The following is a 24521-nucleotide window of genomic DNA, read 5'->3' as shown; positions in this document are numbered from 1 at the left end:
TGACTTTGGGGGATGGAGAAGGAAGGGTGTCTGCAAGCACAGGTGCAGTTGAGGCTGCAGGTACTGGTGGGGCTCGGAAGACGGAGTGAGGTCGGGGACTCCACTTGGGGCGTTGCCACGAAGGATGGCTAAGCTGTGGACGCTGGGATTGATGCAGCCACTGCGACAAAGGGCAGCGATCGGGCCCTGGTCCTCCTGGTTGCCCGCGGGGTTGGGCTCACGGGGTGGCACGCCTCTGGTGTGGGTCTCCCACCAGCATTACGCGCTCTGACCCTGCAGTGACACGTCACCTGACCAACTGGCCGGACCCAGTCACAGAGCCCCCCCCCCCCACCCAAGGGGCCAGGGCGAGGGAGGACCGCAAATGGTGGGCCAGCAGCCCTGGCCCTGCCACATCTGGCCCCCAGGTCACCAGATGTCCCACGGATTCTCCTTCCTGCACTCAAGATGCAATCCCTCCACCTCACCCCCTTGCCCCAGCCAGGAGGTGACTTGGGCCCCATCCAGTTACGGTCCAGGGTCTCGGGGGGCTGTCCCAGCACCAGGGCCCGGTGGGGCTCCACTCGGCCCAGCCACTCGTGAGCTGGAAGGCCAGTCACCCGCCCGCGGGGAACAGGGACAGGGCGGCAGCAACAACACCCCTGCGGAGGGAGAACCACGGGGGGCCAGCAGCCCCCGCCCCACAGCAGTGTTAGAGGCCTGCCAGGGGCCCCATCCTGGGCCAGGCTGCCCAGTCCTGGGTTCTCCGTGGCCTTTGGCTCTGCCCTGGGAAGGGTCCGCCCTTCTCCTGTCTAACTGGTCACGCCTGATCGTGGCATTGGCCAAGCCCTCTTTGGGGGCTGAACTGCTTCCTCGGCCTCTGCTCCACCAAGGCCGTTTTCAAGTCTCTAGTCACAAACTTTTTAGTCCCAGCCTCCTGGTTTCTTCGGCAGTGCAACTCTCAACAGCGCTGTGGTCCCCCAAGGTCCTGCCGTGGCCTCTGTGGGCGTGCAGCCACGCCCGAGGCGCCTGCTCTGCTCCCGCCCCCCGGCCTCGCCCGGCTTTGCGAGGCTCAGAAGCAAGCCCTACAGTCTCACCGGAGCGACACCCACAGCTCGGTGCCGTCCTGCCACATGGTCCTGACTGATCTGCCCTCTGGGATGAGCAGGTGGCCCTCAACCCCATGAGTCCCTGCGTTCCTGCCTTTCTCGATTCCTTTTCCTCCCAGCTTGCACGGCATGTTTTTTCAGGCTATCTCTCCCTCGTGGTATCTTGCCAAACGCAGCCTGTGACCAACACAGGCTGCCAGGGTTTCCCAACCTCTTCCACCAGACCTGTGAGTTATTTTGGACATCGTTTGCCTCATGGGTCGTCACGGTTGAGTTTTACCAAATGTTTTGTGGCCGCATACCACGGCTTCCAGGGATGGGCCCATGCCAGCCCCCGGCCTGCATCGTATGTCCTGATACAGCCTCACACCTATTCTGGGGCCGATGTCTGTGCTCTGGCAACAAACAGCTCTAAAATACCAACGTTTTATTTTATTTTATTTATTTTTTTAATTTATTTTTGGCTGTGTTGGGTCTTCGTTGCTGCGCGCAGGCTTTCTCTAGTTGCAACGAGCGGGGCTTACTCTTCGTTGCGGTGCACGGGCTTCTCATTGCGGTGGCATCTCTTGTTGCGGAGCACGGGCTCTAGGTGCGCAGGCTTCAGTAGCTGTGGCTTGTGGGCTCTAGAGCGCAGGCTCAGTAGTTGTGGCGCACGGGCTTACTTGCTCCGTGGCATGTGGGATCTTCCCAGACCAGGGCTTGAACCCATGTCCCCTGTGTTGGCAGGTGGATTCTTAACCACTGCACCGCCAGGGAAGTCCCTAAAATACCAGTGTTTTAAATAACGAAGTTTTATCTCTCACTCGTGCCTTGTGTCCGCTTCAGGCCAGGCGGGGGTGTGGGCTTCCTGTCTCTCGTTCCTCAAGGACCCATGCTGATGGACGAAAGCACCTCGTCAGAGATGGGGCTGTGAAGGGGCTCACACCAGCAGTCAGATGCGCTGGGGCCATGCGCCACGTCTGTCCGCTCCTGCCACGTGCATGGAGGTGGGGGGTTTCGGCCAGTGGCAGTACTGACCACCATAGGGGCTGAGGGCAGTGCTGGGAGACAGAACTTTCGGGACAGAGAGGGGAGCAGTCAGGCAGGAGAATTGGGCCGAGGAGGGTGATGTCCAGGATGGGGATGGGAGTGGCCGTGAGCATCGGATCTGCTGGGGCCAAGGAAGGCGGGGCAGCGAGGAGAGATGGTGTGTGGAGAGCTGACCCGTGAGGGTTTGTGCATAGAGCCCCGCGCTGCCCGGAGCCTCTCTGGAGTCCAGGTACGGGCGTCTCGAGTCCCTCAAGCCGTGTCCTGTGTGGTCCAGACTTGCCCTGGGGGCGCTTCTCTCCCCTCCCCCACTCTTACTGGGACTTACTGGGGGTGAGCCCCCCTCTCTCAGGCCAGGTGCCTTGGGCAGAGCTTCAGATGTAAACATGAGGCGAGTCAAGCACCCACCCAGGAGAGCACCGACCACGTGCACAGCGGCCAACGCTCCCCGGCCCAAGCGGACCCCCAGGGAAGCAGGGCTGACAAAGTAACCAGACACAACTAACGTCTCAGCCACACGATGGCGGGGTGGGGGGGGTTGAAATAAACCCTAAGACGGGAATAGGCACCTGTGAGATGACCAGGAGTCAAGAAAAAGAACCAGCCAGAGACCTTGGAAGTTTCTTAAAGGGACAACTTTTTAAATAAAAAAAATGCAACCCGAGAAGAATGGTCACAGTGAAGACGGGACTCACGGACTGGAGCATCAAAGAGCCCTCCTCGCGTCAGCAAAGGCCTGACGAAGGGAAAGAACAGAAGAAGCGTGAAGCGGTAGGATTCGCCCAAGACCCGGGGTCGTGGAAAGACTGGGCCGCACGAAGAAGCTCAGACTGATCAAGGCATCCTCGCTCTCAACACATCCGGGACTCCAGCCTCCTCTCCTTAGCCATTGCCCCCCTCTACCCACCATCAGACCTCCCCGGCCAGGCTGGGCCACCTAAGGCCGCCTCCCCCAGGCAGCCTCCCTAACCCACATCCCCTAACACAGGCTGTCCTTTCATCAAGAGGATTCTGACGGCAGCTGTTACGGGTTTTGTTTTGTTTTGTTTTGTTTTTTTCTTCACTTTCTCTCTAAATAATCACCAGATGCTGGGAGGGTGAAGGCCAAGCACAGGGTGCGCCCTGAACACGGGCTGTGCCGAGGCTCCCACAGGGCTAGCCCAGCATCCGGCAGGGGCTCTAATGGGCACAGGGCAGGGTGCGCCCTGAACACGGGCTGTGCCGAGGCTCCCACAGGGCTATAGCCCAGCATCCGGCAGGGGCTCTCAGCACAGGGCAGAGTGGAGAGCGCTACCGCCCACCCACCCAGGCCCAGATAATCCTTCCTTGTTCAAAAACGCACGAGCAAGCAGAGAGGAATAGAGGACGCGACGCCCGCAGTGCAGAAAATATCCCACTTGGAAATCCGGTCACCTCAGAGCAGTGAAGTCAAGAAGAAATTACCTGTATTGTGTTCAAAATAAAACTTAAGAACACGTGACCACTTTGGAGCAGTAGTTAAGGGGGAAAGTCCTATCAGGAGCGTGTATTATTTTTAACAATGAGGTAAAAAAAAAAAAACCCAAACAATCTAAAACATCACCGCAAAAGAATCCATTCCTCTGTCAGCAAGCAAAGCGACCTAGGCCTGCCTGGTTTCGGAACGCTGGCTCCGTCCCACGTATAGCTGTGGGGTCCTGGGCTGCCCCCTCCTCCCTTTGAAGTTAAGGTTCTTTGTCGTAAAATGGGACGGTGACACCTACCTCTGAGATGCGTGAGGATCGTACAAACTCCACGTCTCAGCGTTGTCAAGTGCATTTGACCCTTCAAGCCCTTAGGGGCGGGACCTTCCTCACTTCTGTTGAACTGATTGCGGGTTGCAGGAAAGACACAGATGGCTTTGTTCCAGCCCTGCCTGGGGAGATTCCTTCAGCTGGAACCTCCAGACAGGGGCAGGGGAGAGACCCACGCTTCCAGGACGCACTCCCGCTCCGCCCCAGCGAAGACCGTCCCACAGGGAAACAGTCCACATTCGTGGCCCTCGCTGACGCCCCTCGGCCCAGGCCCAGCCTTGTTTCCCACGTAATCCTCAGCCCGCCCCAGGGTCCCTGCACTGTGGGGGTTGCAGCTGGAGATGGGCCCAGAGAGCAGCTGGGACAGCCGCCCAGCAGGGCCAGGTTTCCAGTGATTCTTGCTCAGGTGACCTCAGGGTGCTCCTGGCTCGGGGGCCCTGGACTACTGCTCTGCGTGCCCCCGCCCCCGGGGGGCGGACACCCGTGCTCCCACCGTCTCTCGGTGCTCAGAGGCCAGAGTCAGCTCTGGGATGTGCGTGGTGGAGGCTGGTCCTGCGCGCCCAGGGCCTTGCTAAGGTAGGGGACCTCCCACCTGTCCCGTCCCCTGAGGAGGAGAGTCCCGGAGAGAAGGGCTTGCTCAGAGGGACAGCCGCCCCACCGCCCGCAGGCCCGGGACACGAGTCAGTCTCGGGCTGCCTGGGGTCGGGCACGTGGCCTTCACCGTTCTGTGGGCCTGAAACTGCCTTGCAGTTCAGACGCATCAATGTAGCTGAGAACGTGTCTCAAGAGCTTTCTCACCTGAGGGGCCCGAGGCCAATCCTTCTTGCAGCTCCACGGGGCCTCCCGATGTCTCACTTGTAACCGTCAAACAGCGCTATGACATGGAGCTGGTGTTCCCGCCTTACAGCGAGGGCCCTGAGGTCAGACTTTAAATAACTGCCCATCCCGGGACCTGCGGTTGTGGAAACGGGTTGTGCACCAGCGGCCCCCAGAACACCTCCTCATTTTCCCACCCCAGGCTGCCTCCGTCGCCTCCTGATACCCACAAGCCACAGGGCTGGGGGGTGGGCCAGGAGGGAGAGGGGACTACTGCTAATTGGCCAAGGGGTCATCTCTGCACCCAGAGGTGGGGAAAGGCACCACAGGGCTTGTGGGGGTAAGTGTGGCCCAGGAGGAGCTGTGCCCGCAGGCCGACAAGAGAGATGCCTTCATGCCGTCTCGGTGTTGGTCACAAACCAACACTGCAGGCCTGGGCTGCTGCCTACCCAGCACCAACTGTCTGCTGGCCCCTTCTCTGGGCGTGGGCCCAGCTCTGGACACGACATGCCCACAGGACACTGCCTGCTCTCCAGAGCTTGCAAGCCTGGGTAAGTGGCACGGCAGAGGCCCCCAGTTAGAGTCCAGATCCTGGACTGGCCCCAGCCCGCTGCTCACCACCCCAGCGTGTTACCTGGAGCAGACCAGTCGCCCAACACCCCAGGTCAGGGAAGTTTCTCTTAGTCCTTCAGGACACCCACATGAAGCAGGGCCCAGGCCATTCCTGACTCCATCCAGCTACGGTGCAGCCTCCAGCCTGCCATAAACATCTTCTGGGAGAGTCAGCACCACGGGGGCAAGGGTCATGAAGTGAGCAACCCAGAGAGAGATGTCAGATGATGCGGTTACTCCCTTCTCTAGAACCTCAGCAGAGATGAGGACCCTAGGCCTCCAAACCCCCCCGTATCATGCCACCACCAACAGCTGCTCCTCATGCAGGCCTTGCTGGGCCTCTCAGAGGGAGAAGCCGCAGCTGTCACAGCAACCGGGGGCTCTGGAGCAAGAAGGCCGGGGCAGGGGCTCCTGGACCAGGCTCCGTTTCTCATCAGCATGGATCAGATGGCAGAAGGGCTTCGATCTGAACACCCTTCCTATCTGGGAGGCTGGGCAAAAGCGGCCTGGGGAGACAAAATCTGAGAAGCTCTAGTAGGTATCAGAGAGCTGTCCTAGAAGGATTGTGCCCCACCCCACCCCATCTCCTCCCCTGTGCGGCCCTCTGTGAAGGCTCCAGCCACAGTGAAGCAGGCTTGGAGAGGCAGTCAGAGAATAAGCCTCTGGCTGGCTGCCTGCCTTCCTTCCTAGGAATGGGGACGGGGAAGGGCAGGCTCCTGCAGCAAAGGTGAATCCTTGAGCAGATCCTTAAGTCACTGCCCTCACCAACCCGCAGCACTGAGCGGCCATGAGCTACAACCGCAACTCCAGCGGGTCACTGTGCAGCCCACCAGCACCAGATGCCCGGCCATCTGGGGACCCTGAGGATGCTCCAGCCTCATCGCCTGCCCGGCTCAGGATCTAGCGCGTCTGATCCCAGCCTGCCCTGCGACAGCCTCCCAGACCTGGGTAGGCCCTCCCGGGGCCGTAACATTCCCCAGGACCCCAGCACACAACCACAACAGTGGCGGACACCACACGGTCCCTGACGGCCCACAGCTCCCCTTCCCGAGTCTCTCATTGGCTCTCCCGACACCAGGTGGCCGGACCCACCGCCCCCGCCGGAAGAAGTGCATTCTGGAGGCAGCACGGCATGCTGGGACCTGTAGTTCGTGGCCCGACCTCGGCCGAGACTGCCTCTCTGGTCCCTTCAGCCTCAGGAGGCAGTCCTGACGCCCCGACCCGAACCACACCGGCCCGAGGACAAGACGCTGCCGGCCTCCCAGGTGTGAGTCTCCGCTGAGACACCTTCGAGCCCCCCGGCCCTGGAAAGAGAAGTGCAGCCAAGGCGACTAACCGGCTTCGCTGGAGCCTAGCTAGAGAGCCACGCCCCCTGGGGGCTGGGAATCTGGCGCGGACTTCCCAACGCTCGAGTGGGATTGGGCCGTTCTGTCATGTGATCAGGGGCTACGCGCCTGGTTGGCTGCAGCCTGGATCGACGGTTACCGGGGCGACGGAGCGGGCGGGCACCGGGGCCGGGTGGTACTGTGGGTCCAGCGGGGCTGGGGGGCCGGGCCGGACGGGGGAGGCGCGAGGCAGGCGGGACCGCGGCCGGTTCGCGCTCCCTCCGGGGCTGCGCGCCCCCTCGGCTGCGCTCGGCACCGGGGCGCGGGCAGCAGATGGGAGCTCGGGGTGCCCAAGATGCGGGCGCCGGCCAGGGAGCTCTTCCGGGACGCTGCCTTCCCGGCCTCGGACTCCTCGCTCTTCTCCAGCTTCTCCACGCCGCTGGCCCAGTTCCGGGAGGAAATCACGTGGAGGCGGCCCCAGGTGGGGCAGGGGGGCGCGCGGGTCTCACGGGTCTCGCGGCAGGCCTCCAGGCGCTCCTTCCTGCAGGGGTGCGAGCGCGGCGGCCGGGGTTAGCCGGGGCTGGATGCACGACGGTCGGCAGGGTCTGCCGCCGCTGTCCTCCTGAGTGGGCTGCCAGGCCTGCTCCCCAGCCCACTCGGGGTGTGCTGGACCCGAGTTTACGGCCCCTCCTTGCGAGAGCTCCGTTCAATAGGAGATTCAAGCCACAGCGAGAGGGGCGTTTTAACAGACGCAAAGTCAGCCCCACTTGCGTCTGCTTTGAAGAGCTTCCAGTCTGCATGGCTCTTCTGGCCACAAGCGGTCTCGTTCTGTTTCTCATTATGTTCTGGAAGGGCCAGGCTGAGCCTACAAAGCAAAGCCGTTTTGCTCTGCGCGTTCCTGTCTTGGACCTCGTGCACTTGCACTTTCAGATGTAATTATTTCAAGGTGGCAGTTTAGAGGGATGCTCCGGCCTAGTGCTATGCTGGTATCTTTAGAAATGGTGTATCAGCTGAATAAGACTGTCCAAGGAACCGTCTCTCCCTGAGTGTATGCAGTCTTAGTGGGGACATCTGTGTGCACCAGCCCTGGAAGAAGGCCAGACCTGGCTCTGCCTGTTGAGGTGCTTTCCGTGGGCAGCACTGAGAGGGCCTGTTTGGCATGGAGGTGCCAAGGGCCAAAGAGCCTGACCGGCCGTGCCAGTGGAATTTGGGTTAAAAAAAAGTGTGGGGGGTGGATTTTAGGGACAATGGGAGGCCATTAGAATGTTTTTAGTAGAGGAGTGATTCGATTTGATTTACGTTTTAAGAAGCTCACTCTTACTGCCAGGTGTGAAATGGATTGTTGGGGCAAGAATGAAAGTGGCCATTGCAGTGGTCCCGGAGAAAGATGAAGGAGCTCAGATTAGTGTGACAGCTGTTGGGATGGGGCTTTGGAGTGGATGGATTTGAGAGATATTTTGGAGGGGGGCTTGATAGGTCTTAGTGACCGATTGGAAACTAGAGCTGGGTTCGTGGTGGTCAGGAAATGGGAAGAGAAACTTATATTTACATAACACTCATTATATGCCAGTAAAGGCTATAGATATTCTATGTGCACAGAATTTATGCCCTTGATTTTATTTAGTCCACCTAATAATTCTATAAGGTTGGTACTTGTATCTCCATTTTACAGACCAGGAAACCAACGTTAAGTCAAAAGGTTGCCCAAGGTCTCAGGACTAAGAAGTGGCAGAGGTAGGTCTGAGACCCGTTTGTCTTAGTGACCGATTGGAAGTAGATGTCAGGATGAAAGAGGGACCAAGAATGACTTCTAGATTTCTAGCCTGAGCACCTGGGGGATGATGGTCCCGGTTGCTGTGCTGGGGAAACTGGGAGGTGGGGGAGAGCTAGGGGTGGAAATGTAGGCTTGGGTTTTGCTCTCACAGGTTCAAGCGGAGCTGACAGTAGGCAAGTGGATATGAGAGTCGGGAGCTCAGGAAGACCTGGCCTAGATGCTCCACTGGGAGCTGGGACTGTAACAGATGGCTTACTGTCCAGGGTCTGGAAGGGTATCTCAGGAGGAAGTATGGGCAGAGAAGAGGCGGCTTGGAACCGAGCCTTGAGGAACCGCAGGTGCCTTGACAGGTAGACTTGAGAAGTGGCAGGCAGCGAGGGGAAAGGACAGCCAGAAGCCCTTGGAATCATGGAAGCCAGGAGGGGACTGCCGGGGTCGGGGGCAGCCACTGCTCTGATGCTGCCGAGTGTTGGGAAAGACAAGAACAGAGAATGCCCGTTGGAGGTGACGACACAGAGGTGACATTGATAAAAGCAGTTTGGGGGGCATGGCTGGCTCAGAAGCAACGAGGTGTGGCAAGGAGCCGGAGGGAGGAAGGAGGGGCAGCAGCTCTTTCGAGAAGTCGGTCAGTGATGGACCTAGAGAGGAAATAGTGCCCAGGGACAGCATCTTAGAGAAGAGAAGACATCCTCTCCCATGCCTTATGCTGGTGGGATCCTCCCTGCAGAGAAGGAAGGAAGCGGGGATCGTGGGAGGGACCAGATACTGAGGGCAGGAATGGGGTCAGGTCAGGGGGCTTCTGATGGAGCATCAGGTGTGGCCATCCGCTCAGAGGGGCGAGGGTGTTTTGAGAAGAGAAGGAGGAAGGAGAAGGGGTAAACTAGTCAGGAGTGTGGAAAACTGAGCCTTTTAGAGAAACAGTATAGAGGACCCACAAATTCATACTTGCCTGTATGAATTTAAAGTGAAACCGTTTTCTAGACCAACCGTTTTATGAAAGGCGGGGTAGGATTCATCCAGAGTTGGGAGTTTTGCCAATTAAGGAAGGTGGACAGAGACAGGGACCCTGGAATCTTAAGTTGGATGCGATGATCTGAAGCCAGGAGGGGCTGACGGATACTGGCTGCAAGAAGCCAGCTGCTTCCCGTCCCCTCTTAGGCAATGTGGATGACCAGAAAAGCTCCTCCCCAGCCCCTGTCACATAGATCCTGTGTTCTTAGTTTTAAAGCTAGCCACAGGCATGAAGTAATTCTGGACGATTTTCTTTATTTCAGGAAATCTGCGCCACACCCCAGCTGTTTGCAGATCGCGCTCAGGAAGGACAGGTGAAGCAAGGGCTGCTAGGGGACTGCTGGTTCCTGTGCGCCTGCGCCGCCCTGCAGAAGAGCCAGCACCTCCTGGACCAGGTGTCTGCCACAGCGCGGCTTCCCCTCCGGCCCTTGCTTCCTGTCTGCCCGCGTTGGAAGGAAGCAGGAGGCAGCCAAGCTCTTGCCCTGCGGGACTCGGCCCTCGGGGGCTCCGAGGCGCAGATGCAGTGACCCCCTCCCGCAGGGGCCAGCAGGGCTGCTTTCTGCCCTGCTCTGCCATCTCCCGAGCCCTGGGTCAGGCAGGCATTTGGAATAAAAAGACAAACGTGCCAGCCAGGCGTCGGGGGAGGTGGAATCCTTTGCGCGACGGGAGGGTACCGTTCCGCACGGTCACGCTCTGCTCGGGATGCTGGGAGCGCGCCGCGTGGTAGCTTCTCTCACCATCTCCTTTTGCCTCTCCCCACGCGCGGCAGGTCTTTCCTCCGGGACAGCCGAGCTGGCTCGACCAGACGTACCGCGGCTCCTTCACCTGTCGAGTTTGGCAGTTTGGACGCTGGGTGGAGGTGACCATAGATGACCGTCTGCCTTGTCTTGCAGGGAGACTCTGCTTCTCCCGGTGCCAGAGGGAGGATGTGTTCTGGCTTCCCTTACTGGAGAAGGTCTACGCCAAGTACGCACGCTGCGGGTGGAGGGGCCGGGCCAGGCGGGCTGGGGGCCTGGGAAGCACATCTGCTCGCCCTGGGCTGCAGCATCCTTGTCAGCAGCTAGGGTCTGGTGGCCAGTCCTGGGTGGGGCGACCCGTCCAGAGACAGAGACTCTGAGACTTGGCCTGTGGTTTGCTGTCCCCTCTGCCCACTCCCTCTTTCCCTGCCCTCATTTCAAAGTCGGGCATGAAGGCCTCGCCTCCAGAAAGAGGGTGTGTGTTTTCCTCTCTCTTTCCTCAAACCCAAGCGAGAGAAATGTCTCCGTCTATCTGTGTCACCACTGGGGACAGGCGGCCTCTGTGCAGGTTGCTGGGAAGGAATGAGGCCACCGAGGTACCATGCTCGTTTATCGTAGTCCTGAGACCAAGGACTTCCTCCCCGAGTGTGCTGATGGCTGTGCTGAAAGGCGCTGGGCCCGTAGGCAGGCCTCCGCGGTGGGAGTGAGCCCTCCACTGCTGCCGCTGGCGGGGCCGAAGGCCTTGATCATGAGAGACGCAGGAGTGGGAGCTCACAGCCTCCGTGCCCGCCTCCCGCTGGTGCCCCACAGGGGCAGAGGCCGCAGGGCACTGCGGGGTGCTGTCCCGTATGGCCTTGGAGGCGAGCTTGTGTCTGGACTTGGTGAGGACAGGGTGGGAGGGAAAGAGGCGAGGAAAGAGAGGCGATTGAGGTGGGTAGAAGGCAGACCACAGGGGACAGGAGAGGGGCAGGGGGCCTGGTACCGGAGCCTCACGCCTTCCTGGCTGTCTCCCCAGGGTCTACGGGTCCTATGAGCACCTGTGGGCGGGACAGGTGGCTGACGCCCTGGTGGACCTCACTGGTGGCCTGGCCGAAAGGTGGAACTTGAAGGACATGGCAGGAGCCAGCGGCCAGCAGGACAGGCCCAGGGGCGCGGAACGCAGGACTTGTCGGCAGCTGCTCAGCCTGAAGGACCGCGGTCTGCTGAGCTGCTCAGTGCTCAGCCCCAGAACAGGTAGGCGGGAGCGGGTGGCGGCCTGGCAGGCCTGCACACCTGAGCCCTCTCGGCCTCCTGTACAGAGCTTTTTACTGTGGTCCTAGATGGGCTAAGCGGAAAGGAGGACCTTCGGAACTGGTGTCTGAGTGTGTGACCTTCCCTACTGACCGTCCTTCTCTGGAGGGAAGTGTCCCCTTTTCCCTTGACCAGGGCTTGCTGCCGTGGGGAGGCGGGAGCCTGTATTGGGGTCGCTGGGAACCAGGTGGTGGCACCATCTCTGGCCCAGCTGGTAACCTGGCAAAAGCGACAGTCAGGTTTTCACTTTAGTAATATACCTGCTCATTGAAAGAAATCCGTTGAAAAAACAAATCACTCAGACTTGACTACTTTTGACTTTTTAGTCCCTTCTCAGTTTTTTTTCAAAAAGATGTATATGTTTTATATTCTATATCATATGCCATTATCGGTGTTGCTGTGTAAACTTTGTCAACGTCTTACGTTATCAGTGTGTCTGCTGCACTCTTCTTAACTCTTCCCTTGATGTTGGGTATTCAAGGTCTTTCCATTTTATGCTATTATAAATAGCACTGCAGCGGATATCCTTATGCATAATTGTTTTCATATTTACGGTTATTTTCCTAACGGGCTTTTTGTCCAAAGAATAAGAACATCAAAATAAACTGCCACGTGTTGGCCGTCGCGCTGCCCGGCGGCGCGCGAGCGTTAGCGCAGCCCCGGGCTGGTTTGCCCACCTGCAGGCCTCAGGGTGGGGTTGGGGAAGCACACTTCGGGGGTGAGGGGAGCCCACAGAGTGCTGTGCTGGGACGCTGTGCGAGACACTGCCTCAGAGGGTGGCCTGTGTAGCATCAGCTGCCCCCAGGGTGGGGTAGGACTAACTCTGGGCACTTCAGGCTTTGGGGGAGCCCACAGGCAAAGATGGAGAGCAGCTGGAGCCCACCGAAGTGGCAGGGGGCTGGGGACGTGGGCGGGACACCCAGAGTGGCGGCTCCAGTGCCTTTCTAAGCAAAGCACTTAAAGACATTCCAGGAGTTTCTTCTCCTGTCTGGACCGCCACCCGCCCACCAGTCTCTGCTTGGCCCCTTCACTTCTGCGCCTGTCTGTCCCAAGGCCTCTGGCCAGGTGGAGGGTCTCCCGCGGGCCTCCAGCCCTCCCCACCGGTTTCTGCTCAGACACTACCTGGCGCCCCGACACCTTAGCAGGCCTCGCCGAGAAGAGGTTTCTCTAGTGTCTGGCGTCACAGACCCGCCCGTGACCGTGCTGGGAGCAGCCCTTTTGAGAACCTCCCTCATCATCCTCAACGAGGGCCGAGGCCCAGAGAAGGGAGTGACTTGTCACGCCTGGCGGCAGCCGAGCCGCAGTCTAAACCCAGGCCTTCAGCGTGACTCACTCTGCATAAGGCCACTCCGGAGCTGACTTGTCGGCAGCGGTCAGGAAAGGAGCCCCTGGTGGCCCGCGGGGACCCGGGTGCCTGTGCAGCTGCGGTTGAGTGGGCTGGGGCGTCCCAGGGAAGGAGGCGGACCTGTGCATCTGCTCGGTTTGAGGACTTCCTGGCTGTCCCTCACCCAGGTACCAGGGCGCTGGGGGAGTTTCATGCTTTCATTGTCTCGGACCTGCAAGAGCTCCGGGATCGGGCTGGTCAGAGCATCCTGCTGCTGCGGATTCAGAACCCCTGGGGCCGGCGGTGTTGGCAGGGGCCCTGGAGAGAGGGGTGAGTGCGGCGAGGTGCACTCTGGGTCATTGCGCTGGTCTTGCTGGGGGAGGGGTGCGGGGCCCGAGGGGCAGCCCAGAGCCGCCTTGACCGCGTGTGCGCCTGGTGTCCGAGGCCGGGCCGTGGTCAGGACAGGGTTTCGTTGCTCTCCTGCTCGTGGGCCACCGTGCTCTGTGCTCGGCCCCAGATGGCCTGTTGAGGCAGCCTTAGTGCTGGGCCCTGCGACCCAGGCGCCCGGGGCGGTCGGGGCCTGTCCTGGGTCAGGGGCACCCACGGACTGGTGGATGCCTTGCCGGGCTGCGGGCGACAGACCCACGGAACGCCTGCACCCAGTCATCAGCTCAGCGTCAAGACCTGGCCCAGGGCCGCTGCCCTTCGCCGGCCCAGGGTCGCAGGGCGGGACCAGCATCCCCACCCCCACCCCGCCCTGCCACCTGCCACCCCCGTCATCCGCTCAGCAGGCGGGAGGCCTCGGCTGAAGGGAGGTTCCTTCCAGGGGTGAAGGGTGGAACCGGGTGGAGTCCGCGGCCCAGTCTGAGCTGCTGTCACAGCTCCAGGAGGGGGAGTTCTGGGTGGAGGAGGATGAGTTTCTGCGGGAGTTTGACGAGGTCACCATCGGCTTCCCCATCTCGGAGGCTGGCCACCTGCAGAGCCTCTGCTCAGGTAAGGGAGGCCTGCGCCCTGGGGGAGGCCTCGTGGCTCGCAGTGGCCCGGACGACTGGCCTCTGACGTCCGGGGCTGAGCAGGCCCCGCGTCCCACCGCGGGGTGCCTGGTTGCCCCTTGGCTTCTCTTCAGGGCGGAGCGGTGGCTGCACCCCCACCTGCCCTGGGGGGACAGGTGGCGGGGTGGGGGGCCCCTGCTCGTGCAGGGAGCAGGAGGGGGACCCCGTCCCTGCAGCTGACGTGGGGGTCGCCACCCAGGAAGGGCGCTGTGCCACACTCAGGAGCTGCCCGGGGCCTGGGTCAAGGGCCAGTCGGCGGGAGGCTGCCGGAACTACAGTGGCTTCCCCAGCAACCCCAAGTTCTGGCTGCGGGTCTGCGAGCCCAGCGAGGTATACATGGCCGTCCTGCAGAGACCGCGGCTGCGCACGGCGGGCCACCCAGGCAGGGACTACCAGGCCGTGGGCCTGCACATCTGGAAGGTAACCCACCCGGGCCTGGCCCCCCGCTCTGCGGGATGCAGGAACAGGGGTGAGGAGGCCTGAGCCCCGGGAGCCCCCGACGTGCCCCTCGCCCCCCCCCCGGCTGTCTTCCCACAGACCCCGCTCAGATCTGAGTCCACAGGACTCACCTCCCTCCGCCTAGCCCAGGGTGTGCCCTTTGGCCAAAGGCAAGCTACACAGAAGCAGCCGTTAGCAGAGCTGGCAGAGGTGTTAGGAGGGCTGCTGGGGGAGCCCCGGACCTCCCTACAAAACAGGGATGGGGTTGTTGTGCTCTCGTGGGTTGTCTGAGGTACCCTCGTACCTCAGGGTGGAGGTACGTGGAGACCCCTGTCCTGCTCTCCGAGGGGACAGGAGGGTGGCCGACAGAGGACCGCGCTGCCCGTTGGCTTGCCCAGTTGCTTGGTTGTTAACCCTGTGTGTCCTGACGGGGTCTGACAGCTCACATCACACTGTTCCCCGTGTCTGTGCGGCCACGGCCTGCCTGGCGTTGCTTTCCTCGTGCAGAAACTGCTAGCAAGCGTTTGCCTGGCAGTCCCCGGGTTGCATCAGCCTCCTGCCTTTGCAGGCGCGGCCCTGTCTGGATTCGTCTGTCTCCTCCCGGAGCAGAGGAGGACTTGCAGGCTCCCGTGTGGGGTGGAGCCGCTGACCCCAGGGCTGAGGGGAAGGCCCGGGTTCACCGGGGTGCGGGGGACCCGTAGGCCTGGGTGCTTCGAGGGGGGCCCTTCTGTGACGGGTGCACACGGGCCTCCCCTGCAGGTGGAGAAGCGGCGGGTCAGCCTGCCCAAGGCCCTGTCTGCGCCCCCCGTGGCGGGCACCGCATGCCACGCGTACGACCGCGAGGTCCACCTGCGCTGTGAGCTCGCCCCGGGCTACTACCTGGCCGTGCCCAGCACCTTCCTGAAGGACGTGCCAGGGCGGTTCCTGCTCCGGGTCTTCTCCAGCGGGAGAGTCTGCCTCAGGTGAGGGTGGTGGGCAGGCCGGGGACTGGGGCAGGGCCGCGTGAGTGTGCGCCATGCCCGCCTCCTGTGCTTCTCTCCCCGGCAGCGCCATCCAGCCGGCAGCCCAGAGCGCTGCCCCCCGGGAGGTCCTGCCCATGGGCGAGTGGGAGACCGTGAGGCTGCGGGGCTCCTGGAGAGTCGGCCGGACGGCGGGGGGCAGCCGGAACTTTGCCTCCTACCCCACCAACCCCCGCTTCCCCCTCTCGGTGCCGGAGGGCGCGGGCCCCCGCTGCGTCCGCATCACCCTGCGGCAGCACTGCCGTGACCACGAGGGCCTCCCCATCGGCTTCCACGTCTTCCAGGCAGGCGCCCCTGCTCCCGGGCGTCCGGGTGGGGTGAGCCGGGGTCGGGCAGAGAGGCCCCCGGGGTCTGTCCGCGTCATCCAGTCACACACAAGACTCATTTCTATTCCTAAAGTCCATAGCTCACTGGGGGTCACGGCTCAGCTCAGGCAGCCCCTCGTCCACTCGCCCGGGCTCAGAACCACTGGACACTTGTGTCCTGAGCTGCCCCCAGCACTGCACCTGCAGCCGGGAGGCCCGACAGGGCGCAGAGGGTGCCGTTGTCCAGCAGGAGCCGCCCTGAAGCCGCGTGAATCCTCCCCGCCCCAAACCCCGTGGCTGAGTCTGGAACCAGCGAGGGCCTGGGCTCTGGGGACCAGCAGGAAAGGGACGGAGGGGAGGCCCACACCCGCTGAGACGTGACGGATGGTCGCGCCACCGAGTGAGGGTCTTCTGATCAGAAAGAGAAGACAGAGCTGGGGGTAGGAGCTGAGAGCGAGGCCGAGGTGCAGGGCCGCATCCCAGGCAGCAGGAGGGTGGGGCGGCCTTCGGGAGCTCGGGGAAGTGCGCCAGTTGCCCCCGCAGAGGAGAGGCTGCCTCCCGGGCTCACGTGGGCACGGGTGGCAGGAGACCGTGGAGGCCAGGCGAGGGCCAGGGCGTCACAAACGCCGCCCCGAGCGCCTTCCCCGGCCTCAGTCAGCTCTTCTTCTCCCAGCGCGTGAACAGGATGCACCTAGCGACGTGTAGCTGGAGAAGGCGGGGAGGTGAAGTGCTAGAGGTCAGAGGTCACAAACCCAGATCCCATGGTGAGGCGTGGCTCCCCTGCTCCTTCTGGGGACCCCGCTTCAAGATGGGCTTGGACAGTGGCAGGTGCCCGAGGACAGCATGGGCTGGAGGATGGCCCGGAGCTGTGCCGTCAGGGGCCCGTCATGGGGCTGGGCACGCTTAGCCTGCGCTGCAGACGATGTGGGGGAGCGGAGGGTCGGCTCTTCTCTGAGAAGGTTCTGTGCCCTCAGGATCCCAACGGCTGAGGACGTACTCTGGTGCCTCGCTCCACCGCAGGCCACCCCTGGGGTACTCCCCCGGCGCTTCGAAAAAAGTGCCGGTGCCGGGGCCAAAGAGATGAGTCCTGGGGCAGGGGCTTGCGCAGTGGGGGCCTCCTGGTGCCCTGGGTCTTAATTCCCCCACCCAGCTCCTCCCAGCGGCCACCCTGAAGGCTGGGCTGTGCCCTGGGACACGAGGTGCCCTGGTCTCTTCCCCTGAGAGCCCCAGGCAGAGCTTCTCGGGGCCCAGAAGCTGGGGCTGCCGTGACAGTCGCTGGAGGATGTGAGGGCGGGCCTTCTGCTGGTCCCCAGGCTGCGGCCCTCGGGTGGTGGGGCCCCGGTGAGTGGCGAGTCCAGCTTCGGGGGCCTGGCATGTGTGACGGGGTCCAAGCAGACTGCACTGGGCTGCTCCCGACCCAGGGCAGTGCTGCCTGGGAAGGGAGCGAGGCCAAGGCTGAGACAGGGGACTTCACTTCGCCGTCCTGGCGGACACAGCCGATTCGGTCCGCCCACGGGCAGGCCGCCCGGTCTGAGCCCGGGCCTCCCCCAGGTCCCAGCGGACGGCGGGGGCCAGGATGCGCCCTCCTTGCTGCTCCAGGAGCCTCTGCTAAGCTGTGTGCCGCACTGCTACGCCCAGGAGGTCAGCCGGCTCTGCCACCTGTCCGAGGGGACCTATTGGATCGTGCCCTCCACCTACCTGCCAGACACAGAGGGGGCCTTCACAGTGACCGTAGAGACCAGAATAGACAGGTGGGGCGCCGGGGCCGTGTGTGGGGGGGTGTGTGTGTCGGTCGGGGGGCCGTGGTCCTCAGCATCTTAGCGCCCCTGGTTCTCTCCCACCTGTCGCACACACCCCAGCTCTCACTGTGCTGGCAGAGCCCAGAGGCCTGTGGGAGGAGAGTGCGCCGTCTAGAGAGCAGGCGGGCCTGGAGCGTGGCTGCCTCTCCAGGTGCGCGGGGAGGGACCCAGAGGGGTGAGAGCGGTGTCTTCTCCCACAGGCGCTCCATTCACAGCCAGGAGATGCTGGGGCAGCTCCTCAAGGAGGTACGTATGGGGCCTGGGAGGGCCCAGCTCACTCTGCTTTGGGGCCTCCTGGTGCCCTGCGTCTTAATTCCCCTGCCTAGCTCCTCCCAGCGGCCACCCTGAAGGCTGGGCTGTGCCCTGGGACACGAGGTGCCCTGGTCTCTTCCCCTGAGAACCCCAGGCAGAGCTTCTCGGGGCCCAGAAGCTGGGGCTGCCGTGACAGCCCCTGGAGGACGTGAGGGCGGGCCTTCACCCCTCGAACCGGGGCAGTGCCGCCAGCCCTCGCCATCTCCTCCCGCAGGCCTCCTTCGTGGCAGTGATGAAAGCCTAACCGGGTGATCCTGCGTGTCGGCTCTGGTGACCAGGGGTCTGAGGGGCTCCCAGTGGCCCACACGCCAGGGCCGCGGCGGCCGGCCTGAGCGGGTCCTGGCAAAGAGCCCCCGTCCCTGCAGGTGCTGCAGGAAGGGCAAGAAAAACTCAGGGTGGGCACCTTCGTTCCATGCCGCTGAGCCCACAGAGCCTCCCTGAGATCCTCCACGCCCTGTCTCCCTGGCCCCGGAGAGAGGCCTTACGGCGCGTCGGGACAGATCTTGTTTAAAACTATTTATTAGAAACGTTTTTAGGATGTAACTTTATAAATAAACATCAGTACTGAGCAGCTTCCGGCTGGCTCCTGGTTTAGGTAGCCAGCGGCTTCATTGGCTGTCACTGGGGGAGCAGGTGTGGGGCTCCCGCCTGGCTGCTGAGACACGGGGGGTGACCAGGTGGCCCGAGCGGTGCAGGGCTGGTGTAGGGAAGGAGGAGGTGGGTAGTGAGAGAGAAAATTGGAGGGGCGGCACACGGCAGTCTGCGAGTGGCTGAAGCGGCATGCTGCCATCAACTCCCCGTCCACACTGGGCCCCCCACCTGGCTGCCTTCTAGTCATCTGGTCTACCAGCCGACGGGCTCTGGTGCGAATGCTGCCGCCGGCGCCCAGCGGTCTCCTGCTTCCTTCTAGGAGGTGCGGGATGAGGTCCTCTGCTCTTGACTTGGGAGGGGATAGCCTGCAGGCCTCTGACCCCTGGACCCCTCAACCCCTAACCATTTCTGGTGCCCCGATCGTGGCCTGGTTTGTCTCCTGCCCCATCTTCCTCCTCTGACTTCAATGCCGTGTCATCACCATGACTGGGGCATCGAGCCAGTTGGGTCTTTTTGTCCTGTATTACAACACAGTCTGGAAAAAACTGCCAGTGGCCGTTCCATTGCGCGAAAGTGCGGGCTGGTCCTCGTCTCTCCTGACCTGCACCGTCACGGAGCACTGCCGGGCCTGATGCTGCCCTCGGGGGGCAGGAGTTGTCCTGGGAACCCCGAGTTCTGAGTCACGTGGAGCTGGGCTGGGGCCGCCACTCCTGACGGGACCACCCGGGGTCTTCGGAGGCTCGGGGGGGGGGGGTGTCCCAGTCTCCACCCTCCCCCGAGGTACCGTTTGCGATTTGTTGTCTGGGGTGGGTGATGGTTTCAGCCTCGCCCTTGGCCTTCCTGACTGGCGTCTCTGACCCCAGAGAGGGTGTTGGTCATTTGCACATGTGAATCCCAGTTACATGCTTGGAGACCAGGAAGTGACGCCATTGCCCGCTGGGAGCCGGTCCTGGCAAGATTCCACTGTCAACAGCCTCCTGTGTCCCACCCTGGCAGGGCCCGTGAGGCCGTGCCAGAGGTCAGTGTCAGCTCAGGACCTGAATGCCCAGTGGTTCGCAAACGTCTGGACGTCCCCTCCCTCTCCCTGAGCGCAGCCAAGGAGTAGAGGGCCTAAGGGCCAGGTGGGGGGGGGCGTCTGGGGGAGTCTGTTGTGCACACCTGCTGTCGGGGGAGGGTCCTTCCTCTTGGAGCCCGGCCACCTCTGCAGTCCGTGGGCCCAGGCCTGGCTCTCTCTGCCCTGCAGCTGGAGCTCCTTCATGAGTGACCAGAGGCGGCCTCACACCTGGCCCCCGGCCACCTGCCCTGTCACCCTGCTGTCCGTGTATCTCAAACCCCCGGACGGGACGAGACCACCACCTGTGCCCAGAGGCAGGCCCCTGTCACCAGGCGCAGTGGGTGATCCAGCTCCAAACCCCATGGTATCAACTCTTCTTGGACCTCGGAGGCGACACGAAAACAAGTTTGGGGTGCAGGATGTTTATAAGGGAAGGAGGGGAGGTCTGACACGTGCATCCGGAGTCCCTCATGGGGCTTAAATGCAGGGTGTTTACACCCCGCCTGGCTAGGTCTCCCCGGCAGGTTACCCCGTGGGTGTCCTTAGAAGAGGTAGCAGAGCTTCGCGTGAGGACACGGAAGGCGGCCTTCTGAGAGCCAGGACGGGGGCTCCGCCAGGAACCAAATTGGCCAGTGCCTTGACCTTGGACTTCCAGCTTCGAGAATTGGGAGAAATCAATGTCTGTGGTTAAGCCTCCGAGCCTGCGGTGTTTTGTCCCGGCAGCGACCGAGACAGGCTGCTCCTGATTCTTGAGCCGCGGCCACAGCCTTCCCTGGAGTGGACTTTCTCTCTAAGCCTCCACAGGGTGCGTGTGCTCTCTGCAGCTGCCACTGCCTTGAAGAGCTCGGTCCCGAGATCGGCTGGGGCGTGGAGGGGTACCTCCAGACCCACACGTCCCTGCCCAGCCTCAAAGCCCTTCTGCAGTCGGCCAGCTCACCCGATGGCCCTGCCTGGACGACCAGCTGTGTGCTGGGCACCTCTCCCTCGGGCCAGCCTGGGGCTCCCTGCTCCACCGGGGCGGTCTGGGGAGGCCTCCGGGGGGCGCAGTTGAGCTGGGCCACCGCGTCTGAACTCTTGTCAAACGCTGATCCCCTTCCCTTCCCCACTTGCTTCGCTTCGAGGCACTTCATTCACGTGAACACAGAGAAAGCCAGTGCACTGTCTCACCCCGTGAGGGTTCAGACAGGGGCCGCGCGGAGCGCCCCCCTTCCAAAGGGGCCTGAAAAGTAAAATGCTGTCAGCTGCCCCAACACCACTGGGCTCCCGGCCCGGGCAAGGCGCCAGGACTCCCAGAACCCCAGAAGGCGGGGGTGGGCCTTCCCGGGGCAGAGGGTGGGACGCTGCCGGCTTCTCCCCAGGAGCCCGTGGGGTGACTCACGGTTCCCCTTGGCCAGACACCCTCGCTGTGCCCGTCTGGGGAGAGTCCTGGTCCCTCGCTGGGTGAGGGCCCCGTCTGGGTCCCACGGCGGGGTCGTTTGAAGGCCAGGACCGCGGCCGCTGCAGATGGGAAGGCGCCCACCACCTGGGCTTCTAGGCCACAGCTGGCGCAGCGGGCGCCGGCCTTGTTCACTGAGCCAGAGGAAGCAGAGTCTGGGCACTGAGAGGCAGGGCGCCGTCGGGGGTGGCCTCCGTGCCCCAAGCACCAGGCCACCTCCTGCCGTCAGCCCCAGGCTTGCGCCAGCTGTTACATCATCCCTTCACAGTGGCCAGCCACCGGCCGACTGAAGGGGCCCTGCGCCAGGCCAGCCTCAGGAGCCAGGCAGGCCCAGTTCCACTGCTGCCTCAAGCCTCCACTATACTGACTGACACAGACTGGGACCCTACTCTGGGCCCACCTGGGCTTCACGGAACCCACACCAAGCTGAGTGCCCTGTGCTGAGCCCAGGGCTGTGTCCAGGGCCAGGCCCTGCCTGGGGTCCCTGTTCTGTGGACATGCCACTGGGGGCCTCCCTCCCATGTGCCGTGGCCCTGGATGGCCCAGAGGGGCGGGCCAGGGGGTGTGCAGGTGAGGACGCCTCCTTTCCCGGGCTTTCCCAGAAGACTTTGCCCTGAACCGTCTGCTCGAGTTTTGTGGTAAAATCACTTCCTGCTCCAGGCACAGCAGGCAGCGCCTCCTCGGTGGGACCCGAGTCCTGCTCAGCCCTGAGCCTGGACCTTCTCTCTCACCATCCTCCCTCCCTCCCTAGTCCTGGTCACCTTGGGGGCGGCAGAGCTTCCGGGGTGAGTGTCGGGATCCTGGTGCTCTGAGAGCGATTGTCAGGGAGGGCGCCCGGCGGGGCAGGGTTCCCGAGCAGCAGGCAGGATGGGGCCGGAGTGCGCGGGCCTGGCTCTCAGACGCTCCAGGCCCTTTCTGTCTGTCTCTACGTCTCTGTCTCTGTCTGTCCCTCTCCGTTCCTAAGCAAGCCCTTCCTCTCTGTCTCTACGTCTCTGTCTCTGTCTGCCCCTCTCCGTTCCTAAGTAAGCCCTTTCTCTCTGTCTCTGCCTCTCTGTCTCTGTCTGCCCCTCTCCGTTCCTAAGTAAGCCCTTTCTCTCTGTCTCTGCCTCTCTGTCTCTGTCTGCCCCTCTCCGTTCCTAAGCAAGCCCTTTCTCTCTGTCTCTACGTCTCTGTCTCTGTCTCTGTCTGCCCCTCTCCGTTCCTAAGCAAACCCTTTCTCTCTGTCTCTACGTCTCTGTCTCTGTCTGCCCCTCTCCGTTCCTAAGTAAGCCCTTTCTCTCTGTCTCTGCCTCTCTGTCTCTGTCTGCCCCTCTCCGTTCCTAAGTAAGCCCTTCCTCTCTGTCTCTGCCTCTCTGTCTCTGCCTCTCTGTCTCTGTCTGCCCCTCTCCGTTCCTAAGCAAGCCCTTCCTCTCTGTCTCTGCCTCTCTGTCTCTGTCTGCCCCTCTCCGTTCCTAAGCAAGCCCTTCCTCTCTGTCTCTGCTTCTCTGTCTCTGTCTGCCCCTCTCCGTTCCTAAGCAAGCCTCGTTCAGTGTCCCGTTTATGGCTCTTGTAGCGTTGCTGAATTTCTTTTCTTCCCTGACGTGTAACAGATTTAACGGAGCTTTTGCTGCCGTTTGAAGTGAAGGGAAAAGGCACTTTCTTCCTGGGGACACTTGAGTTTTTATGACAACACGTGGCCCAGGACATGGCTGCTCCGTCAGAGGAAGAGTCCTTTCTAGCTGATAGGACAAGCTTTGGGGCAGGCTGGGCCCGCCCGTCCCAGGAGCGCTCGGCTCTGCGGCTCTGGGGCCCTCTCCGTCTCCCGGGTTCTGGCCGCAGCCCGGGGGTGTCCAGTCTGTGCAGCGACCTTCAGGCCATTCCTCTCTGATCCCTGGCGAGTACAGGCTGCATCTGCCCAGACCGCACAGCCCCCAGTCCGGCCTGGGAGCCTGCTCACTCAGGGGCCCTGGGACCAGTGGCTGTGGAGGCTCAGTCAGGGGCACTCCTGTGCGCGATTTCCTAAGCCTCCCGCCTCCCGCCCCGCTGCCCCGCCCCTCCCCCCCACCCCCACCCCGACACACAGGGCCAGGGCCTGTCCTCAGCTGCCTGGGACTCCTGGTCCCTCCACAAATCACCCAGGAAGTGAGGCTGCAGGCTGAGGAGCCAGCACTGGCTCGGGCTGGGCTGGGGCTGCGCCGTCCGGGGCCAGGCCAGGTCCCCTGCAGGTTCCGGGGCCTGGGCAGATGTGATGCCGGGGTGCCGGGGCATACGTGTGCGTGTCTGTGAGCTCAGCCCTCATCCCCCAAGCCCCATGGACGGGACGGCCGGCATCTGCGCTCCCTGTCCACCATCTTGCTCCCCTAGTCCCTTCATTCTGAAGCCCCTCTGTGAGCACGTGCAGCTCCAGGTTGGACTGCCTGCACACGGGTCACCCAGAGAGTCATGACAATGAGGTGATAGGTGACGCATGGGGGTGGCGGTGGGGCTGGGTGGTCTTCGACCAGCCTGGGGTCAGCCAGGTGCAGGGCAGGGGCTGGCAGAAGAGCCGGGCACCCTCAGAGAATGGAAAGAAGCTGTCTGTGCCTGCAGTGCGGGGAGTGGGCTTGGGAACGAGGCAAGGGCTGAGGCTGGAGAAGCACGTGAGGGTCCCGAGGCCGTTCCGGGAGCTGGGGTCTCATGTCTTCGGCAGTGGGAGCCCCATGTGTGCCTGCTTGACGTCTGTCTCTGGCTGGAGTCTCAGGAACGACTGGGGGGAGGGGACCAACCAGAAGGCTGCTGCCTTCTTGCAAGCGAGACAGGAGGGTGTCCCGGTGGGCGGGGACCGGGCGGGGGGCGCTGAGGGGAGAGGGCAGTGCTGTGGTCTGCTTGGAAAGCAAAGCCCGCAGAACGAGATGCTTCGTGCTTCCTTAATAGGTTTGGTTGTGCAGATGGACGTGAGGAGAACTGGGTGGGACCTTCCGACCCACGAGCATGGTGTAGCTATCCATTTTTGACAGTTTACTTTCTCTCAGCGATATTTTGTGGTTTTGAGCGTACCTGTTTTCCGTTCCTAGTTGCTGAGAGTTTCTGTCATAAATGGTATTGAATTTTGTAAAGTGATTGTTTTGCACCTATTAAGAGGATTATGTTCTCCTTTATTTTATAGCGAATTATATTGATGGATATTCTAATGTTAAAATAAACCTTACAATCCTGGGACACTTGTGCATGGTGGCTTATTTGTTTTCTATATTGCTGGATTCAATCAGCTAGAAGTATTTTATTAAGGATTTTTGTGTCTATGTTCATACGTGATGTTAATCTGTAGTTTTCTTGTAATACCATCTTTGTCTAGTTTTGCTATGAGGGTAAAGCTGGTCTTTGAAAATGTGTTGGGAAGTGTTCCTCCTTATTTATTTTCAGAAAGTGTTTAAGATTAGCATTATTTCATCCTTAAATGTTTGATAGAATTCACCAGTGACATCATCTGGGTCAGGAGTTTTCTTTGTGGAAAGGTTTTTAATTATAAATTCAACAACTTTAATAGATGCAGGCTATTCAAATTTTATATTTCTTCTACAAATTTTGGCAAGTTGTGACTTTCAAGGAATTTGTGAATTTCAACTGAGTTGTCAAATGTCTCTGCATAAAGTTATTAATAATGTTCCTTTATTATTATTCTAATGTCTGTAGGATCTAAATGATGTATCCTCCTTCATTCTTGATATTAGTAATTTATGGATTTTTTTCTTTTTTTCCCTTTTTTTTTGAATTTTAAAATTT

General features: G+C 61.4%; 2 protein-coding genes and 1 long non-coding RNA gene across 15 annotated transcripts in view; 2 read left to right on the top strand and 1 right to left on the bottom strand.

Annotated features, from left to right (window-relative positions):
• Positions 1 to 965: 965 nt before the first annotated feature.
• Positions 966 to 6416, bottom strand: LOC109549396 (uncharacterized). Of its 4 annotated transcripts, none has more exons than XR_002175677.3 (3): positions 4685 to 6416; positions 3857 to 4008; positions 966 to 1962 (listed from the first exon to the last, which is right to left on the bottom strand). It is a non-coding gene; the product is annotated as an uncharacterized lncRNA (long non-coding RNA). The 4 variants fall into 4 exon arrangements; XR_002175678.3 differs by lacking the exon at positions 966 to 1962 and adding an exon at positions 2732 to 3557; XR_004527319.2 differs by lacking the exon at positions 966 to 1962 and having other exon boundaries at positions 2732 to 4008; positions 4685 to 4838; positions 5337 to 6416.
• A 385-nt stretch (positions 6417 to 6801) lies between these two features.
• CAPN10 (calpain 10) lies at positions 6802 to 18271 on the top strand. Of its 10 annotated transcripts, XM_033859425.2 has the most exons (13): positions 6804 to 7120; positions 9688 to 9819; positions 10194 to 10390; positions 11177 to 11394; positions 12964 to 13105; positions 13602 to 13768; positions 14027 to 14247; positions 15025 to 15227; positions 15313 to 15568; positions 16263 to 16353; positions 17141 to 17340; positions 17589 to 17634; positions 17915 to 18271. In XM_033859425.2, exons 1-13 carry the CDS (start codon positions 6995 to 6997, stop codon positions 17950 to 17952), a joined length of 2037 nt encoding a protein of 678 aa, XP_033715316.1. In that variant the 5' UTR covers positions 6804 to 6994; the 3' UTR covers positions 17953 to 18271. The 10 variants fall into 10 exon arrangements, 8 of the variants coding, with proteins under 8 accessions (XP_073663122.1, XP_073663123.1, XP_033715319.1 ...); XM_073807021.1 differs by lacking the exon at positions 17589 to 17634 and having other exon boundaries at positions 6802 to 7120; XM_033859426.2 differs by lacking the exon at positions 16263 to 16353 and having other exon boundaries at positions 6805 to 7120; positions 15313 to 15601.
• GPR35 (G protein-coupled receptor 35) overlaps positions 11263 to 24521 on the top strand; it is a 33271-nt gene continuing 20012 nt past the window's right edge. The window contains exon 1 of the mRNA XM_033859430.2: positions 11263 to 11394. The gene's annotated coding sequence lies outside the window, so the exon portion shown is untranslated. The remainder of the gene's footprint in view (positions 11395 to 24521) is intronic.

This window comes from Tursiops truncatus, chromosome 7 (assembly GCF_011762595.2).
Source record: "Tursiops truncatus isolate mTurTru1 chromosome 7, mTurTru1.mat.Y, whole genome shotgun sequence".
Lineage (NCBI taxonomy): Eukaryota > Metazoa > Chordata > Mammalia > Artiodactyla > Delphinidae > Tursiops > Tursiops truncatus.
The sequence above is the reverse complement of the archived record's forward strand: the minus strand, read 5'-3'. Positions and strand labels throughout refer to the sequence as shown.